The sequence below is a fragment of the Echiichthys vipera genome (assembly GCF_963691815.1).
Source record: "Echiichthys vipera genome assembly, chromosome: 4".
Taxonomy (NCBI): domain Eukaryota; kingdom Metazoa; phylum Chordata; class Actinopteri; order Perciformes; family Trachinidae; genus Echiichthys; species Echiichthys vipera.
Genome location: NC_139829.1, coordinates 33419877 through 33441653, shown reverse-complemented (window position 1 = coordinate 33441653; position 21777 = coordinate 33419877). Strand labels below are relative to the sequence as shown.

Sequence of the window (21777 nt, the reverse complement as noted above, 5' to 3'; positions counted from 1 at the left end):
TGCTGTACTAGCATGTTGTTTTTAGATAATCAAGGCACTTCAGAAAAACCTTTATTTTGTTAAAACAGCAGTGAGCAAAATTAGAGAACAGTGTTCATTGTGTCAGAAGAGAAGATTTCAACAGTGTTTTCTTCTCTAGGATTCAAACATGAACAGGAAGTGTAGAGGCCACAGCTTTGAAAGACTTCAGCACATCTGCGCCCGCGTTCGGTAACTGTAGTGGGGTTTTCTTAGCCGTTACTTTGTTGCTGAGGATTGTCCAGGGATTCCCTATGGCAGGGGTGTCAAAGTGATCCGGTAAAGAGTCGCTGTGGCTGCAGGTTTTCATTCCAACCAATCAAAAACACACCTGGTCCAATAAGTCAACCGTGTGAAAGCAGTTCAGGTGATTGAGTAAGGGCGTGATCACACTGTCCTTTTGGCCGCGGCCAAACCGGTTTTTCAGCTTAAGCCTAGTACCTTTAAGCCATGTGAGTGCACCCGCTCCGCGCTCAACTGCGGCCAGCGGACAGTCCACGGCCCGCTTGAAAGAGGTGGGCTTTAGCGGAGCCGTTTGCACATGTACGAGCACGAGCGTGCGCACGTGTACGAGCACGAGCCCTACGGCAGTAGCGTTATGTCCGCCTGTTCGGACATGTAAATAGAAGGACGGACCATGCGCGGACATTTAACAACAACAACAATGGTGGTGAAAGGTCCACGTTGGTGTGGTGCGGAGGTGGAGTGTTTACTGCAGATTTGGTCGGATGAAAATATTCAAAAACAGTCGATAAGACGCACAAAAACTCCGAGGTCTATGGAATGATTTGTAAACAAAGCCACACACACGCGATCAATGCGTGTGACGTGTTACGGCGTGATGGCGTATGGACAGCAAGAAGCATTGGCCGTGGCCCAGCCAGTGTGAGTACAAACGGGGCTGGGGAGCGGGGGGGAGAGGGAGGGGGGACAAGTACCCTAAAGTCCGGGTTGTGGTCCGGGAGGACAGTGTGAGCAGACCCTAAGTCGAGTCAGGTGTGTTCTTGCTTTGTTGGATTGAAAACCTGCAGCCACAGCGACTCTTTACTGGATCAGTTTGACACATGTGCTCTATGGGGTTTAGATGTGGTCTCTGGCCATGTCAGTGTTCCAATATTCTTAGCTTCAAGGAACTGCTTCACCTGTTCTGCAGTGTGACAGGGGGCGTTGTCTTGTATGGAAATTGCAGCTGATTGGAGACAGTTGCAGTGAAGGTGTTGCATGTTGCTGAAGGAGGTTCACATAAACATTTGCATTCACGCTGCCATGTAACTGGACTGGAAGAGGCCCAACTCCTGCTGCAGGAAACATCCCCCAAACCACGACATTGTATTAACATACGTTATGTTCGGCGTCAGACTGGGAACGACTGAACCCAAAGTGTGTAAAGAAGTCGGTTCAATTTGGAGGAGGAGGTGTCAGAGTCCAGATCTAAACCCCATAGAGAAGCTCTGGAAAATCCTTGATGACAAAGTAACGTCTAAGAAACCCACTACAGTTACTGAACTGTGGAAGCGAGTGAAGAAGAACGCACGCAGATCAAAGCAGAGCAGTGTGAGAAACTAGTGATGTCCTGTGGGCGCAGATGTGCTGAAGTCATTCAAAGCAAGGACTTTGGTTATTAAAAATAACATGCTGGTACAAGCATGTATACTAGTTACTAGCAGAGCTGCTGTATATGTTTACTGATTACTTGTTGGGGAGAGATGGTAAAATCAAAGAGATCTATTTCTCACTCCTGAAAAAACTACTTCTTGGTGTTTGTTTAGTGAGTGATATAATCTGAACCAGAGGGCAACCGCGAGTGCTCATACTGAGCTACTGTGCTTCACTAATCCTCTCCTTCAAAAATCAATATTTGTAAAGGTCAAAGATAGCGGGCATGGGAAATGCAGATTAGCTCGTCAATAACTGACACACTCTCCTACACCCCCATGCTACGAGCTGGCGATAAGCACACGTGAGAGGAGGCAGACCAACAGCTCAGGGTTTAGAAAATGTCAAATTGAGGGCCTAGGTTCCCTGGTAATAAGAAAAACTGATCGAATCTTCCATCACTTCTGTTGGTGTGTATATTTCTATATAATGTGAGGGTATTTATATAACTATACAGTATATTTATATACAATGTGCATATATTCCTATAACTATATATTTTGATATAATGTGAGGGTATTTATTAAGTATATATTTCTATATAATGTGCAGATATCTATACATGAATATATTTCTATATAAAGAGAGGGTATTTCTGTAGCTATATATTTCCCATGGTCATGAAAGCTGGGTCATGACCCAATGACCGGATACAAGCGGCCAAAATGTGTTTCCTCAGGAGGGGGGCTGGAGTCTCCCTTAGAGAGAGGGGGAGAAGTTCAGCATCCATGAGGAACTCGGAGTAGAGCCGCTGCTCCTTTGTGTTGAAAGGAGCCAGTTGAGGTGGTTCAGGATCATCTGGTAAGGATGAACCCTGGGCGCCTCCCTAGGGAGGTGTTCCAGGCACGTCCAGCTGGGAGGAGGCCTCGGGGGAAGACCCAGGACCAGGTGGAGAGATTAGATCTCCACACTGGCCTGGGAACGCCTCAGGATCCCCCAGTTAGAGCTGGTTAATGTGGCCCGGGAAAGGGAAGTTTGGGGTCCCCTGCTAAAGCTGCTGCCCCCACGACCCGACCCCGGATAAGAGGCTGAAGATGAGATGAGATGAGATGATAAGATATTTGTCTAACTCTGTATTTCTCTGTGATTTCAGGTCTATATAATGTGAGGATATTTCTATAATAATAATAAACTAATAATAATAAAACTACAGTAGAAGCACCGTAAGGGATTCTGGGGGTCATTCGTGCATGTGATAGGTGTCTTTCAGACCTAGCACTCCGAAGTTGTATGTGTGCAGATTGGCAATGCTAAAACAAGACGAAAGAGAAAAGAAGGATCAGAAGGTGTTCACAGAAAAGCCTGTTTCCACATGTCTTTACTGCTTATAGCCTGTTACGTCTACGTGCAATGACTACTTTGATCAGTGTTGCAGTAAAGTTCCCATTGTAACAGGTGACGTCTCCCCCTGGTTTCCCCTCAGCTCATGTCTAATTGGATGGAGCTCCCCAACACGTCTGGATATTCAGCCTGCTCGATATCTGGAATATCTGGAATAACACTTCATGTTAAAGCTCAAAGGCTGAGTCAATGCCAATTTGCCTCTGATCTGGGGCTTTTGTCGGGGAGCTCCAAAAACTGTTGGCGAGTGAAAACTCAGGGCTAAAGACGTGTAGTGTTCACGAGGTATTAGGCAGCTTGCACCCTGATGAACTATGTCTTCCTGCAAAGCTGCTCAGCTTCCAACTACTTTGTTCACGCAACTGAAACATTTAATCCCCAGTGTGGATTCGTTTTTTCAGTTAAAATGAGTGGATGAAGTATGGCTATCATCATCTGACTCCCACAACTTCGTCTTTTTACTCTTCAATTCACCACTGCCCATCTGATACACGGACGGCACACACATCTACATTTACATTCACCCCGAATCCTCAAAGCAATTTCAGTCAAAAGCAACTGGACTTGGTTATTTGTCTAGGAAGACGTTTCACCTCTCATCCAAGAGGCTTCATCAGTTCATGTACGCATCTGACCAGGACCAGGCTGGGACTAGTCCAACTAAGGGCGCACTCACACTGTCTTTCTGTCGCGGGCCAAAACCGTTTTTTCAGCTAAAGCCTAGTACTTTTAAGCAGTGTGAGTGCACCCGTTCCGCGCATAACAGCCGACCGCCCACGGCCCGCTTGAGAGAGGTGGGCTTTAGCAGAGCCGTTTGCACATGTACGAGCACGAGCGTGCGCACGTGTACCAGCATGAGCACGAGGCCTAAGGCGGTTCTGACGTCATTTATGTGCGCCTGTTGGGACATAGAAAATAGAAGGACGGACCATGCGCGGACATTTAACAACAACCACAATGGCGGTGAAAGGTTCATGTTGGTGTGATGCGGAGGTGGAGTGTTTACTGCAGATTTGGTCGATGAAAAGATTCAAAAACAGTCGACAAGACGCACAAAAACTCCGAGGTCTACGGAAAGATCTGGAAACAAAGCCACACACACGCGATCAATGCGTGTGACGTGTTACGGCGTGATGGCGTATGGACAGCAAGAAGCATTGGCCGAGGCCCAGGTAGTGTGAGTACAAACAGGGCTGGGGCGCGGGGGGAGAGGGAGGGGGGACAAGTACCCTAAAGCTCGGGTCGCGGTGCAGAAGGACAGTGTGAGTACGCCCTAACTGGTGTGAGATTCAGGTATTTAACCTCTCACAAAGCCAATGATGTCACTGAAACCCTTTGTGCTCCAAGTGCCGTCGTTAGAGTGACAGTCGTTGGTGGGAGGTTGGTTTGGACTTGGTTAGTGCTCCATTGAGTCTGAACGACAGTCGTTGGGGTCACAGGAGGCCATGTGTGAACAGTTGTTCTTTGAGGTTAGATTGTTGAATCTCCTGTGAAGGGATGAAAGGGCAGCATTGTACACACATTCACAGGCTTACAGCGTGCTCACACTATCCTTTTGGCCGCGGCAAAAACCGGTTTTTCAGCTAAAGTCTAGTACCTTTAAGTAGTGTGAGCGCACCCGCTCCGCGCTCAACTGGGGCCAGCTGGGCCGCCACGGCCCGATTGAAAGAGGTGGGCTTTAGCGGAGCCGTTTGCACATGTACGAGCACGAGCGTGCGCACGTGTACGAGCACGAGCACGAGCCCTACGGCAGTAGCGTTATGTCCGCCTGTTCGGACATGTAAATAGAAGGACGGACCATGCGCGGACATTTAACAACAACAACAATGGTGGTGAAAGGTTCACGTTGTGTTTACTGCAGATTTGGTCGGATGAAAATATTCAAAAACAGTCGACAAGACGCACAAAAACTCCGAGGTCTATGGAAAGATTTGTAAACAAACCCACACACACGCGATCAATGCGTGTGACGTGTTACGGCTTGAAGGCGTATGGACAGCAAGAAGTATTGGCCGAGGCCCTGGTAGTGTGAGTACAAACGGGGCTGGGGCGCGGGGGGGAGAGGGAGGGGGGACAAGTACCCTAAAGTCCGGGTCTCGGTCCGGGAGGATAGTGTGAGCGCGCCCTTAGTCACCCCGAATGACACACAGAGGACAGAAGCGACGATGATCACAAACAACACGCAAGGGTTGAAAAAGTGGGGAAAACTGAGGATGAGACTGTCATAAGGGCAGTTATTAGGCCTCGGGGTCTGCTCCACACGACTAACGCTTCATTCAACAGCCTGATTTGACTGCTAAATGTGGGAATACTGCAGACAAAACACCCAGGACAAGGAGGAGACGATGGCTCACATCCAGGGATTCACACGACAGTCAAAAGTCACACTATGGGTATTTTTACTCTTAGCCAGCATGTATGGTCTCGTGTTTATCTTCCCAGTTGTTGAACTAAGTTTGTTTTCATACACTGTGAGAATATTTCCAAACTGTCAGCAACATCATTTCTGCCAGAAGGGCCATTATGATAATTATGGAAAACAATAAAGGGTCAGACCTTTAATCATCTGCCAGTCCACTAAACCACCCCGCTGCAAAGACATCATGCATATTACCTAGAGCACAACATGCAGCCTTAAAGTCCTCATTCATACACGTTTTAAGTATGTGAAAATAAGATCTATAATCATTTTCCCATATAAAAATAAGAAAGGTGCTGGAAGCGCATCAAATTTCTCCTTCATTGAGAAATTCTAAATCTGACCTTGTGACGCGACGAGGGCCGGGGATCGTAAAAGATTCAGAAACAGGGATTGTTACTGATACTTTGACTGCAATAAAGGTTAGGTGCTAAAGCTGCTGTCCCCGCGACCCGCGCCCAGATAAGAGGCTGAGGGATGAGATGAGATGAGGCTGAAGTAGAGACATGAGTAGTGACAAGTTACATTTACTTTTGTTTCATGTACTCAATTAACCTTCTGATTTACTTGCACTTGTTTCAATGCAGCAAAGTTTTTAGTCCTACTTATAACTCTCAGCCGGTTACAATTGGGTGCAATCATTGCACTACCACTACTAATTGTTTTATGCTTTCATGATCCATTAAGAAGCAGGTGGTCAGCTGGTCCCAGGTCTGCTGTTGGTACTCTGTTATCTGACCGCAGCCACATCACTCAGCTCAAAGCAGCATAGTCAAGCTACACCAGGAGGAACCAGTCCGAGCCTGGTCCTGTTCCAGTCCCAGTCTGGTCCTGGTCCAGGTCCAGTCCCAGCCTGGTCCTGGTCCTGGTCCTGGTCCAGTCCCAGCCTGGTCGGATGTGTACATGAACTGATGAAGCCTCTTGGATGAGAGGTGAAACGTCTTCCTAGACAAATAACCAAGTCCAGTTGCTTTTGACTAAAATTGCTTTGAGGATACCAGGAGGAACTTTAACATTTTGACTTTCAAATAGCGGTAGTGGCAAATATCAGGGCCGGCCATTGGCATTAAACACTCTGTGCACTTGTTATGGGCCACACCATGTGTGGCTCTCTCCTTAGGGTGTTAACTCAGTGTGTAGCCATGGAAACGCTGTGGCGATGTGGTTAACAGTCAGGGTCTTGTTTTTATGGAGCAGTGTGATGTCAAGTCTGCCGGTTAGTGGTTAGCCTAATTCTCCTAAGACATCCATGGTTAGTGTAAGGTGTAAGAAAAGAAAAGATGGGAAAAGAACGCAGGATGAAGGTATGAGAATAAATCTGACTTTTTAGAAGTAACAGAGCAGCAAAAACGGTTTCCTCACAACTGCTCTACCTCAGCCCAAGATTGGGCCCCAGCGCAGGGACAGACAGTTTCAGCGAGATGGCGGCCTCAAAATTTATAATGCAGAAATACCCTGATATATATAGATATATATATAGATATATATAAAAAACATGTAGATAGAAACATCGATATCGAGCACCTGAGTGCACCAACACCCAAGCTTCCCAACCTAACATCGTCATTTTTGACTTAAATACAAAGTTGCTTTAGAGAACTGCAAAATATTTGTTTGAAAATGATTCATTTTAATTACCGTATTTTCCACATTATAAGGCGCACCACATTATAAGGCGCACCTTCAATGAATGTCTTATTTTGAAGCTTTTTTCATATATTAGGCGCACCGCATTATAAGGCGCATAGAACAGACGCTACAGTCGAGGCTGGGGTTACGTTCTGCATCCATTAGATGGAGCTGCGCTAAAGGGAACGTCAACACAACAGTCAGGGGAGGTCGTCTTGTTGCTTCCATTGATTGGTTCATGTTCAACTCTCTGACAGCTGCTCTATTCCCGTGTTCTACTGCGTGACTAATGGCCTTGAGTGTAAACCCTGCGTCGTAAGCGTGTCTCTTAACATGAGCCATTTTGGGCTCTTTACACAAACACACACATGGAAATGAAACGGCACGCTTCGCGCAGTCGTATATCTCAACATGCACCGTGCGTTACTTCTTCTACGGGGGAAAATAGAGTCGGCGGCTGCTCACCGTAGTTTCGAGACCTGTTGTGGCTCAATATTGGTCCATATATAAGGCACCGGATTATAAGGCGCACTGTCGGCTTTTGAGACATTTGAAGATTTTTAGGTGCAACTTATAGTGTGGAAAATACGCTACCTACCAGCATTACTACTCCCACACCTCGTTCCCACGTCACTCCCCATTCTAGTTTCTCTGTGAAGTAATCGGCAGTGATTTAACAGAGGCTCTCCTGTGGTGCTTGGAGCAGGGCAGCCTGTGTAGAGAGGCTGCAGCACATCCAATCATACACATACAAAAAGAGACAGATGCATAAATTAACATGAGCCACACGAGTCTTTGAACTGTGAACCAGAGACGGCTCTGATCCGTTCATTGCAGACGAGCGAGGGCTTTGATGTGTTGAAAAGAAGGTTTAGAGATCAATTATATCTCCTGGCTCTACTGTCACCCAAGGACTGCTTTAAGTTTGGAGTTTAAAATTAAATTAAAAGCAATGAACCAAAATTCAAAGGGATGCTGACTAGATCAGAGATCAGCGTGTTGGTGTGATGTAGATGACCAGTCTGTCAAAAACCTTTCAACTGATCGAAGGATGAGGAATGAGCCTGAAGCCAAAACCTCTCATTTGAATTCATGCATATTCACACTATTGTAATCCTTTTTTACTCGAGGTAGCTTTCACTTTCATCATTATTCCAGTGATTCCCCATTTAACCTCATGCTGTATATGGTGACGGTTCACTATTACTGCAGCCATTTTCTACTTTCAGCCATTTAAATCAATTAAGTTTCTGTTTTTTCTCGTTTGGGAAACAAGAAAAGTAACTGCTGTCACATTGCGTTAAACCCTAAAATCGACCAATATCTAAGTTTGTTGTTAGGCGGAGGCATCTAGTGGACTTATCAAAGAAGCTAATGAGGAAGTACGGTGACGTGGAGTAAAGAGCCCTAAATTCTGTGTTAGGAGAAATGTTGGGGACGTGGACCCGTTCAACCGCTTGTCCCTGTCGGGGTCGCGGGGGGCTGGAGCCAATCTCAGCTGACATCGGCGTGAGGCGGGGTCCACCCTGGACAGGACGCCAGTCTATCGCAGGGCACATAGAGACGCACAGAGACAGACAACCATTCACATGCACGTCTTTGGACTGTGGGAGGAAACCGGAGAACCCGGAGAAAACCCACGCAGACACGGGGACAACATGCAAACTCCACACAAAAGTGCCCCAGCCGGGATGCGAACCTGGAACCTTCTCGCTGTGAGGCGACAGTGCTCCATTTCAGTGTTAATTTTATTATTGAAGCAAAGCCTGCGAGCTAGATCAGGCAGTTAATGGGAGTCCACATACTCTTCACACTGCAACATATATCTAACGCTTCCTCTCAATCATGCATAGACTGCCAGTGCTCTGCTCACACTGTTGCTGCCACATCTTACCTTAAAACTTTGCTGACATCCGCTGCTACTGCTGCTGTTTTTCATACAGAAGCCCCATTTCCACCATCGAATCCACCTATGGGCTTTGACGCTCGCTTCCACCAGGGACGAAATTATTATCAGTTCTCCCAACTCCCTGATGTGCTGAGCTCAGTGCTTCATGGAGGGGAGTGACAGAGTGTCTACTCGGCAAATTCCAACACTTCTTCATACACATTTGGCTGGTTAAAATGGTGGTAATACCTCACCACACCTGGCCAATCGCTACGTATAGTGGGTTGGGTGGTTTGCAGGCACTGTAATACTGAAGCCTTTACTTTCCGTAGAGTCTCTTATGAATCTTTTCTTTCATTTGGCCAAGGTGGCTATCACTACTCTAGCGATTACTCTATATTTATTTCTGATTTTTATATTTGATGGGAGACGTTCTGGTGCTGTGCTGAATCCCTGGACTAACCACTGTATCATTCAACCCAGCCAGTCACTAATCACTAAAAAATAAAACAGTGCAGTAACATTTTGTTGTTACTGCTCTAAAGAGACTTCAAGTGCAGCACATAAGGATTCATTATAATAATAATTAAAGATGAACCCACGTGTCTATCTAGTGTAAAACGGTTTCCTCCTATTTGAAGGGAAGGAAAGTTTGCACATCCTTCCGTCGTCACTATGACCCAAACATGTCACGACGCATTAGACCCTCTCTAAAAGAGAATCCAAATATGCCCCATCTCCAGGAGGCAAAGGGCCAAGTGCTGTATTCAGTATTCACAACACAATAACAAAATGAATATTTGATTTGGATTGGTGCAGTCACTTCCCGTCTCCCGCGACGTCCCAAAGAACAAAGCAGTTCTCCTGTTACCCGTGGACAGTTAGGACTTCTTTAAATAGCACTTCACAGCTCCACGGTGAGCACAGCGCTCCGCCGGATACAAAGTCTGGCTTGTTAAGAGCCGCAGAAGAAAAGTTGACTCCAAAATAGTAATACGAAACTTTGAACAAAGTGACACTGTCAACTGGAATCAATAAAACTTTATTTCTCTTTGATGAGATTTCACCTTAGCAGCGACCTGCTCTTCATTAAAGACAACCATACAAATCAATAAAAATGCTAAACCGACTCAAGGTCTCCAATAATTTTCTCAAAAGGCAAAAATAAGCAGCCGCAACCTTTGCTTATACTGAAGAGTGGACCATTCATATGAGTCCTTTCAACTCCTGTTACTGCAGACGTCCAACAGCAGTGGGAATGCAGTCAGACTCACCAATCTTGTAAGTCAATGCGACACTGAGTGAGAGGCAGCGTCCGTAGAGAAAGAAAGATCCACTTTCATGAGAATACTCAGGCAGGAGAAAGGAAATCAACTGGCTGCTTTAGGCTGCGTTCACACCAAATCAAGCATTGCAGTGATTAAGGCAGGGTTGCGCCATGGTGTGGCAGTGTCACGTAAATGGCTCATTGTGTTCCCCACAGCTCTGTGTTTTGATCACCAGTAGGTTACGTGTCTGTCCACTGCAGTCAGGTTGAGTTTTTCCAAAAGTTGATTATGTTTCACCTTTTTGCGATAGTGTCACTGTGTTTTTGTTTTCCGAGCATCCTCTGCGACTCCACCAGATGGACTGATTTGCATGATTATCATTTTCTCAGCATATCCATCTGGGAACTCTCGTTTGGAGATATTTTGGGAAGGGGAGGAAATACTGGTTGCTGATTGGATACACTATCGATCACCAACATACGGGCCGAATCCACCAATCAGATCACGAAGCGTATGACGTACAGCGTGGAGGCAAAGCTCAGAAAGTAAACAACATTTTGGTAAACGATATTTGTCATTTGTGTCACGCCAATTTACGAATAAAGGCAAAATTTCAGGTGCCCGGTCCATATTCCAATAGAAGGACCAATGAGCAGGTACATCCTGAGGGTAAATATCCTGTTATAATAATATTAGCTCCACTCAGCACTGTGTTGAGACTCATAGATAATAAAACTCAGTCTGACAATGACGACAAAGAGATGACTTAAAACCACCTCCACACATGCATTGTATTTATTCACCACATGAAGAAGCCAGCCTACTTGTAGATTGGAGTTAGCTAGCTTAGCCTCTACAACTAAAAACAACTCTCCAGAAGTCCTGTCCTTCCTGTCCAGTGAGGCTGTAGGGTTCACACACCCTCCAGCCCTGACTTAACAGGTAAATCCTGAATGTAGAATTACAAGTTAGCTAGCTAGCAGCTAACAAGACTAAACATATACCCCAAAAAATTTAAGTCAAAAGCAACTGGACTTGGTTATTTGTCTCTATGACCTGGACAAATTTCTTCTCTTTCAGTAAGGTTTAGCCTTCTTCCAACAACTCCCCTGTACGGATTATCTTAGGCTCCTATATCTCTTGATAAGGGATCGATTCACTGTTCAAAGAACAAAGGGACATGGCGATGTCAAATGCAGTTTAAATAGTAAAAAAATGTTCAACCACTGTAGAGATATCAATGTCTACAGTCAAGTAAACTCTCCTGCCCCCACATATTGACTCATACATTGCTAAGAACATAAAACCCTTCAAAAGGTCTCCTTAATGAGTCATATTAAGGAGCTATTGAGCTGGGGCGTAGGATCCTAGGAACATAGATTTATACACTTCCTAACTGTAGCCCTATAGCCAAGCTAAGTAATGCTGGACCAGGCTGTCAACTGACTATTCAGAGACAAGCTTGACATTAACCCGTCTAACTCCTGGTGAGAAAGGAAATAAGTCCACCACCATTACAGCGCATTACTGGGATTCTTGTGTAAATATAACTGATAACGTTGTTTTTTTTGGATGCACACTGCTGGATTAGCTGTCATGTTTGTAGCCTGTACGTTTTCACACTTCCTTAATTTATAATGTACAACAGAGATATGACAGCATGGTAACACACAATGTAAATGGCTTTGTATGATTACTTTAACCAGGCATTCACACCAAAAGTGATGGAGACGAAAGCGCCAAGCTGCCATTCAAAGTCAGCGTAAACGACGCAATGACACGCAACGATTTGAGCGATATGAGCGACGCGGTGAAGCGTTGATCGCGTCCATCGCCTCATCACGTGTGTCGCTTGAAGTTGACAAATTTGAACTTTTCAAGCAGCATCGCGTGACACTGTACCGCGACAGCCAATCAGAGTTGAGATTGCAGTAAGCGCCATCTGGTTCTCCATGATACATGAACGGGCTCACCAAAGCCACCATTGTTGCAGTTCTTGGGGGAAACCAGACTGTTCCTATGGATAAAATATAATGGACATATGAGCTGTGGACGGCAGCGACGTGCCTTTAGGCATATATTCTGCCAGAAATCCAGAAGAAGAAGAAGAAAGCCGTCAATGCAGAGTGAAGCGTATCCCGGTCCGATCAACCGGAGACCGGGCAGCACCTGTACGGCTTCAGAGGTTAAATCACTGACGACCTGATCTCACTACAACACAACGGCTCATTTAAGAGCAACACACTTCCTCTGAGAGCTCATTTACGTTCTTTAAAAAGCATTCAGATTCCTGGTTAGCACTAGCATAACTTCCCATTTAGCACAACAGCAGTGTTTATGCTACCTGCGATTGAAGAGATGAAGCGAAAATGTGACAAATGTGAGTAAGTGAAGCGCTACTCGTGCTCCGACCGATTTAATCTCCTTCATCGCTCCCAGTGTGACTGCACGGCAATGAGTATAACTCATAGTAAATACAATATGACAATGATTAATTGCTGTTCAAGAGCCACTTTAAACGTGTGAAATTTTCACTGCAATTATTTCTATTTCTATTCACGCCATATATTTATTTCTGTTGTAGCTCTCTGCTGAGGTCTGATGCAGAAAGAGCTGGGTAAACTCAGGTGTGTGGTGTGACAGTAGGTCAGCTGCAGGGGCTCAGGTGTATGGATCAGCCAAGTGTCTCTTGGGGGACATCCAAAACAGCCTGACCCTATGCCTTTCATTCATTACAAGAGAGTGTAGTGTATCAGAGTCATGTTAGATAATGTGAGGGGGCGTCTTCACCTCATAATGGGCAACCCTCTGGGATTCGGAGATGAGCTGAGCGCTGCACACTTTGCAGTAGCTGTCTGTGAAAAGCCCTTGGTCCACCTCTGTTGACTTCATCTGGAGAAGGAGACAAATATAGACACGGTTAGGCCTGCTGACATCTGTGCACTTTTTGGCAATGATCTGAACACACAATGCCAACCAGTTAAAAATAGAAAAGGCCTGACATTTAAATTAATTAATTACAGCATGTTTCAGAAGCTGGATGTTTAGGTACTGTGTTGAATCCCTACCCAAAAAAATAGGTCAAATCTGCTGATATTAAGGTCACATACTGTATTATGCTCATTTTGTGTTTCTTCTAGAATATGTTTACATGCTTTAATGGTCAAAAACACTTTGTCCTTCTCGTACTGCCACTGGCTGCTGCACCTGTATTCACCATGGATGTATATAGAGAACTGGTTACAGCATTCGAGGCGGAGCCCTGTTCATTCCTTTGAAAGTTGCTCAGTGGCACATGATGCCTTAACAGTTTAATTGCTGCACATATAAATACCGGATGATCGCCATTACTTCCGCTTCTGCTTTGTGTGGCCCATAGAGCAGGTGCACTAGAGACTTACGCCAGCCTAGCCGGTAGTGCTCCGGCTAACCTGAATGCTGATCAAATGATTTAACCATGAGGCTCTTTTCAAGACTTTTCAAATGTTGTCGGACCAAATGGCTTGATAGTAAAATTAGTTATTTTGTGGGTTTGTGACACACAAAGAAAATATCCACAGATTAGACGTCTCGTTCAATGGGAAATGTCTTTTTGGTTTGGACGGCATCACGTGACAGACCCTGTATTTGCCTTTTCCACCGTTTCGCCACTATGTCAAATTGGCTTCAAAGCCCTGCGCACTTCCTGGGGTGCTGGTATTCACCCTCTCTCTGAAACCATAGACTGTGAGAGATGGACGTAGCTACCGTGAGGTCACCCAGTGTTTGGCTTTTGGCTGTTGCCATTATGTTTTTTTTTAAACTGGATGTTACCATATCTGGAAAAGAGGGTGGAGCTGGGGAGGAGAACTACGCAGCTTCAGGCTGTTTATATCTGCCATCATATGACAGTGCTAAGCTAGCAAAGGGTAACTGCTTGTTTTTCAACCGGCTGATGAAAGACATCTGGTGGACTATTGCGGGCAGGTGAGCTGGGAGCTCCTGTAGCTGGCGCCATTCCCTGCAGTGACACAAAGCCAGTTGAAAATTGCCATTAAGTTACCATCTAATGCTAGGGATAGCTAGCTGACATTAGCTTTGTTAGCAAAGTGCAACTGAACGTTGAACAAGATATTTTAAACTGATCACAAAGTTACAATAAACTTCACTTAAAAGAAAACACACTGTGAAAGGGTCAAAGTCCAGACTATAGCAAAGGCAACATCCAAAAACAAGTTCATGGCTATTTTAATGCATACAGTGCCGTGGTTATGTATCATTAAGTCTCTATCCTGTCGCTAGCCCACTGACCTGTCAATCACAAGGTAGCTTCGCCCTCAAACATCCCATGCGTTATAGTCTATTTTACTCTAAATGGGACCATAATTTGAAAATGTACATCATGTTGTATTGAAGAAGACATGAAACCAACGATTGGTACCGTAAGCTCATTAAAAATGATTACTGAGGTAATAAATCAAGGGAGTGAAGTGGATGAATTCTCCTATTGACTTCTCTACAAACAGACTTCTTCATCAGCCAACAAGATAACAGTTTCCCCTAGCATTAGCATGGAGCTACATGTAGATTGCAGTTGACTGTAACATAGTATAGCAGCACTTTCTGCCATCAAAAATCTCCAGAAAAGGCATGTATTCGAGAAATTAACAACATCAGCAAACCAAGATTACAGCTTTCTATGGCATTAGCATGTAGCTACATGAGTGTATGTAAAATGTAAACACTGCAGTAGTGTGCCGGGAGAAGATAAGGATATATGTCACGGATTGGTGTCAAGAGTAGATTAAACTGTTGAAAACTGTGTTCAGGATGGTCTTAAATCTGAGCCTGTGAATGTTCTCGTTTGTCCAGGATATTGTTATCCTCAAAGCAATTTCAGTCAAAAGCAACTGGACTTGGTTATTTGTCTAGGAAGACGTTTCACCTCTCAGTTCATGTACACATCTGACCAGGCTGGGACTGGTCCAACTAACTGGTGTGGAGATCCAGGTATTTAACCTCTCACAAGGCCATGTCACTGAAACCCTTTGTGCTCCAAGTGCCAACGACCGTCATTGAGAGACACCACTTATCTCCAATTTACAACGCTGCCCTTTCATCCCTTCCCAGGAGATCCAACAATCTAACCTCAACGAACAACTGTTCACAAACGTCCTCCTGTGACTCCAACTACGGTCGTTCAGACTCAATAGAGCACTAACCAAGTCCAGACCTACTTCCCACCAACGACTGCCACTCTAACGACGGTCGTTGGCACCTGGAGCACAAAGGGTTTCAGTGACATCATCGGCCTTGTGAGAGGTTTAAATACCTGGATCTCACACCAGGTAGTTGGTCCAGTCCCAGCCTGGTCCTGGTCCTGGTCCAGTCCCAGCCTGGTCCTGGTCCGTCCTGGTCCAGTCCCAGCCTGGTCAGATGCGTACATGAACTGATGAAGCCTCTTGGATGAGAGGTGAAACGTCTTCCTAGACAAATAACCAAGTCCAGTTGCTTTGGACTGAAACTGCTTTGAGGACTTAAATCTGAGGGTTTTGCCTTCTTTATCATACGTTTACCTAATATTTTTAAGCTTTGGCCTCCCTTAGAAGTCTCCCTCGAAACTGCAAGCCTGAACGACACTGGGCCTCATTCAATAACCAAGTAATACTGAAAAGGAATCATAGTTACTTCTAAAAGATTTACTATCTATACCAAACAGCCATCTGCTTTTTGTTGTCACGGTCATGTAGCCTTGCGTCGTAGGTCCGTAGAGAGCTAAGACAAACCAACCAAGATGTAATAGAGCAAGTCAACAATCATCTCATTTCATACTGTCATAGCCGTTGATCAATATTTCATTACCTAAAGCATCTGAGTTAGTGACAGATGCTGAGCAGCAAGCAATGAGTCAGAAAAACACATTTCATATCAAACATCCCACTAAAACTTGATGCCGTGAAGACAAAATTATATTTTAGGATGATGAATATATAACGACGACCAATGGCGCGGAAAGTTTTTCCTTGAAGATTATTCAAATATATGACTCAATTTGTTGTGTGTTGGGGAAAAGGGGATCGAGAGAGACACAATTTTATTTTATTTTCCACAGACGCAGCTGAGCCATCTCTGCTTTCTATTACTAATTCAGCCGGGGCTTCCATTAGGGGCTCGCATTTCATATTTGGAAGCAGTCAGGCTCAACTCATCCTCATTTACACGGGCGCGCCTTCATTAGAAGCAGCGGGACGGATGAGAACTGCGGTCATATGGGTGTAAAAACAGGCTCTCCAACTTGTTTGCATATTCATCACTTCGAATGAATACAAAATGACCTGTAGTACATAACTTTTAGAGATAATGCAAAATATAGTTGTGTTTTGTTCCGTTTCACATAAATGATGCGTTCAAATGTACTGTGGGTTGGAGACATTTCCATGTTGGGAGCTACAGGTCCTCCTGGGCGCCTCCCTAGGGAGGTGTTCCAGGCACGTCCAGCTGGGAGGAGGCCTCGGGGAAGACCCAGGACCAGGTGGAGAGATTAGATCTCCACACTGGCCTGGGAACGCCTCAGGATCCCCCAGTTAGAGCTGGTTAATGTGGCCCGGGAAAGGGTAGTTTGGGGTCCCCTGCTAAAGCTGCTGCCCCCGCGACCCGACCCCAGATAAGCGGATGAAGATGAGATGAGATGAGATGAGCTACAGGTCCTGTAAACATTATACATAAGAAATATATTACAGTAAAGTATCCAAGGAAAGGAAAAATTAGTACAATGAAGGAATTAGAAAGTTCAAGAGGTATTTATAGAGTAGCTTTAAGGGTTACGGCGTGTGCTATAACTTTGAGGCCCAAGTGGGACTGATTCCCTTTTCCCCGTCTGCAATTTGATTGGCTATTGAAGAACTGTTGTTGACATTTGCTTGTAGTCTGCAGAAGTTAATATTTTATTAAAAGAAGATGGTAACTGCTGTCACCATGAACGATGTTGGTCTTTTATTACAGGACAAATTTTAAAACTTGGGATTAAAAAACAGCTAAAATGTATTTCTATGTCTCTTCCCCACCGGCCATTATGTATCAACCAGGCCCCAAAGAAGTGCAGGGAGGCTTTGAAGCCAATTTGACATAGTGGCCAAACGGTGGAATCACAACTTTAAGGTCCGTCATATGATGATGTTGAGCCCTAAAAGACTTTTTCTCATTGACTTACATGGCAAAAGGGACGTCAGTAATCTACCTAGGCCATGGACGGCAAAAGGAAATATGTCGCATCAAGCTCCAAGCTCCGTGTGTGATATGTGGAGACAAGCTGTAACGAAGCAATGAAGCCCTCAAAACTGCTCTTTATACATCATGTTATTGCATTTGAAAATAACCAAACCTTAAACCAACTACAGCCTAAAGCTGTATGCAACAAAATGTCTCTGAACCGACTCAAAACCCAACACTATGTCAGTCACTTTCTGGTCAGGTAGCAACATTATACCAAGAGGGGATGATCTACTTAAAGTTGCATTACAGATCGTGTAAGATACACCATTTTTGGAGCTTGGTTCACACCAGAGGATTAAATGTCAGGAGATTCAAGGCTCTGCTGCCGCGTAGTACTCCTTTAAATGAAGTATGTGCTGTGGGCAAGTCTGTAAAATGCACATTAAAGCTTTACTGTTCAATAGTTTGATATATTAAGAATGGGTAAAATAATTATGTTAGTTGTGGTTATGAAATTATCGTAGTAACAAATCCACATATAACTGCACAGTGATGCAGTTCCCCTTTAGTTTTATGGGATGTTTTAGCGTCTTTGAGCTCATTATTTTGGTTTTAAGTCATGCAACTTTACGTTTTGGTTTGCTTCATACTATTTTCATCAACCCTGTTGTGAGCAGCAGGCGGCAGATTTAAGCCCAGACTTCTTTGATATACACACTGCACACTACCTGCCAAGCCTCAAACAGCAGTCAGACAAAGTTTGTGAGCTGGTGAACATGGTGGAGCAGTAGGTGAAGAGCCTTAGACACCTTCTTCATGACTAATACATCCTTATTGTGTTCATAGTTTGTTGCCCCCATGCGGCCAAATCATGAGGTATTACTGCTTTCAATTAGTTTTGTGTGTGTGGTGATATGTTAAATATGTAATGACACTGTTCCTAAATCACCTCAAACATATCTTTGGCCTTTCTGTACGATGTGGGTCTTTTTCTACAGGACAAATTTTAAAACTTGAGATTAAAGGACAGCTTAAATGTATCTCTTCCCCACCGACCATTATGTATCAACCAGTCCCCAATGAAGTACAAGATAGGCTTTGAAGCCAATTTGACAAAGTGGCCAAACGTTGGATTTACAACTTTAAGGTCCATCATATGATGATGTTGAGCCCTAAAAGACTTTTTCTCATTGACTTACATGGCAAAATAGACGTCAGTAATCTAGTGCAGGCCATGGACGGCAATAGGAAATATGTCGCATCAAGCTCCGAGCGCCAAATCATGAGGTATTCCTGCTTTAAATTAGTTTTTTGTGTGTGGTGATATGTTAAATATGTAATGGCATTGTTCCTAAATCACCTCAAACATATCTTTGGCCTTCCTGTACTGCTATTACCTAAAAGATGACCTTCAAGTTGCAGACTTTCTTTTTTATCTTTAGTATTTAGCCTCATCTTTCAAGGACATGGCATGACCTCGGCATTGAGCTATAGCAGGATGTACTGTGCTCTGAGCTACTGCCCCTCTGCTCTCTGGTGCAGCCTCGAGGGCAAGGCCAGACTGACTGGAAAGGTTAACATGTCAGGGGGCAACGTGTCTGCAGACAAAAGGCAAGGAAAGAAGAGAAATATAAATAAATCAGTGGCGCCGCTCTCCTCCTCTCCAATCTCGTAATCAGCCGAGAGCTGCATCATTTCCTGGTCAGATTTTACTGCACAAACAACATAAATGAGCGGCTTTGAGAGCTCTAACAGCTTGTGCCCGAGTTATGCCTACTGCCTGTTTTAGCGAGGGTGCGCAGATGCTGGAAATGAATGATTAATCACCCTAAATTCTGTTAGGAAACAGAGGCATCAGCGGCAACATCAGCGGCACCGCCACCAGGACATGCATCAGCAGCCTGAGAAAGAAAACAACCCTCGTCTGGGGTTTTATTTCTTTTTTCACAGCTAGAGGGAAGGTTCATTTCTTTTTTTCACTGGTAACTTTGCATTTTCACCTCAGTTTGAAACCCATTTTCCTGATTCTGCAATGTGAAATAAACTGAAAGTAAATGTTTGTTTATTTTCCTAGTATGTCTCTATAATGGGTCATGACTCTGGAGAATGAGTATTCAGTCGTATCTCCTGTCAAGACGTCACCTCTGACAACTTTGCCTGCATGTAAAGTCAGTAATCAACAGAGTGCACAGCTCTGGAAGGATTACTGTGGCGTATTAATTATTTGTATGGTTTTGGCCATCACCTGTTTGCCAAATCAATAGCGAGTTCAAACTAATTGAACTTGACTTGTTCCAATAAACGAATAACGTCGTCTATCCTAAAATAAACTGCAGTATTCACGTTGTTAGCTCCCAGTGCTCGTCCTCACCCGAGTAACACGCTGGACTAAAGGTACATGTCCACAAGGGCTGTCGCTTCCACACTTCCCGTTCATTGCTGATGTAAACAGCTGTGCAATGCATTGTGGTCGAGCCGTGGCGAGGTTCAAGAGACATGGCATTGAGCTGGCCGCTCCTCATTTGCATAAAATGAAGGTCCAAGCTACTGTATACACATCAGGTGCATCCGGCGCCACTCGGCACCTCTCAAAACTCCTGAAAATCTTTTAAACAAAACACTGTTGTTCTAATATTAATACAGATTCAGTAATTACCCTAGTTTATTTATTGTTTAAAATGTTAATATAACATGATTCCAAAGGAGACACCATGTTCGTCCAATCAGATGCAGCCGTCTTTACTTTGCCGTTGGCCATTTAACAAAAATTGACAACTGCGTGTTGCAAGCTTATCAAGCGTCAAATACTGGGAAGCGGGGTGACTCCTTATGTCCAAAAACGCCGCTGTGGACCCGTACCATTATTGTAATAGCCAATGGAGCACGGATGCGTCACGGATGCGTCACGGATGCGTCACGGATGCGTCACGGATGCGTGGCGGAGCAGGTTTTTTGCCTGCTACACCGCAGCTACGCCAGCCGAGTAAAATTAGAGGTGAGCTGTGGCTAGCTGCTTCTGGTTGTCCGTGTAGAATCTCCAGTTGATCACAGTGAATGCATTCTGCTGAGGGCACGCCATTGCAGACGTGTTGTACCGCGTCCATGCCCCATGTGTTTGGGCCGTAACACACCTGTGTTTTACAAAGTCACCAAAGAGCCTTTCATTCATACAAGATCTTTCCACCTCTGGTAGCATTGTCACGATACTAGAATTTCATAGTCGATACTGATACCCGGGAAAATACTCAATACCAATTTCGATACCACAGGGAGAAAATTGCAAAAATGAAGGCCTTAAACCTGTGTCATCCTGTAAATTAACGTCTCTTAACGTTAGACAGACATGACCGATGACATTAGCTTAGCTTAGCTCCTCCTTTAATACTACTATACAAATTTTTCGTATCCGATTAAATAGTAGTATTATTCTCCCGAGTACCGATTTTTTGACCACCCTAGTCTTTGGTGTTGAATCCACAATGCATCCACACATAACTTCTCACATGGTTAGGTGTCATGATTATTCGTTCAGCATGGTTTGCTAGGTTTCTCCTAACCTGACTAGATGGATGGACGGGCCAAATCAACCAATAAGACCGGCAAAGCGTATCACGTGCTAACAGTGTCGGGGCAAAGCTCAAAAAATAATCAACATGTCAGCAAAGGATATTTACCATTTGTGTAACGTGAATTTACGGATAAAAGGCGCATTTTCAGGAGCCCGGTCCATATTCAACAGAAGGATCCAAGAGAAAAAAGCGTTAGTCAGCGGCTTGTTCGATAGCTGCTCATCTCATCATTTCATCTGCGGAAGCCGCCATGTTGTTCACACTCAACAGTCGCTTCTCGTTTCGTCACACTTAAACCCGCCTGAAAATAAACGGTTGCTTGACAAACTTCTCCATAACTTCTTTATCAGACTGATTTGCACGAAAAAAACAATGGAGGTCGCGAGATCAGGATGGTCTGACGAGGCTAGTTTTCTCCAATGGTGACTCCTGTGCTTTTCTGTGATGTACGTTTACAGGAGACAGCTTAGGTTTGACTGTTTGCCTTAGTTTTCTCTTCATGAGATTAAGTTTTTCTCCACACAAGTTTGTGGACTTGTTTCAAAACTTTGGGAACAGCTTGTGTCCCTTGCTGTGTAAGACTCCTTTGAGCAATGTTGCTGCATTCTCACAACTTAGCGATTAGCTTGTTGAGAGTGATGGCTAAAAACTATGAAACAAGATGAAAACTGTAATAAACAAGATTTTAAACCTTCTGCATGAAAGTGTTGTTAAAATACCCTTGAGTGTGTTTATCACTCAGCAACACAGGAAGAACAGCGGAAAAAGTCCTGCTGAGTATGAAGCAAAGTTCCCCAA

General features: G+C 44.5%; 1 protein-coding gene across 1 annotated transcript in view; it reads right to left on the bottom strand.

Moving 5' to 3' along the window:
* The window catches only part of zmat4a (zinc finger, matrin-type 4a), a gene marked incomplete at both ends in the record, with an annotated part of 140319 nt that overhangs the window by 96293 nt on the left and 22249 nt on the right, over positions 1-21777 (bottom strand). The window contains 1 exon segment of the mRNA XM_083912930.1: positions 13010-13111. Coding sequence (XP_083769056.1) covers positions 13010-13111 — 102 coding nt within the window.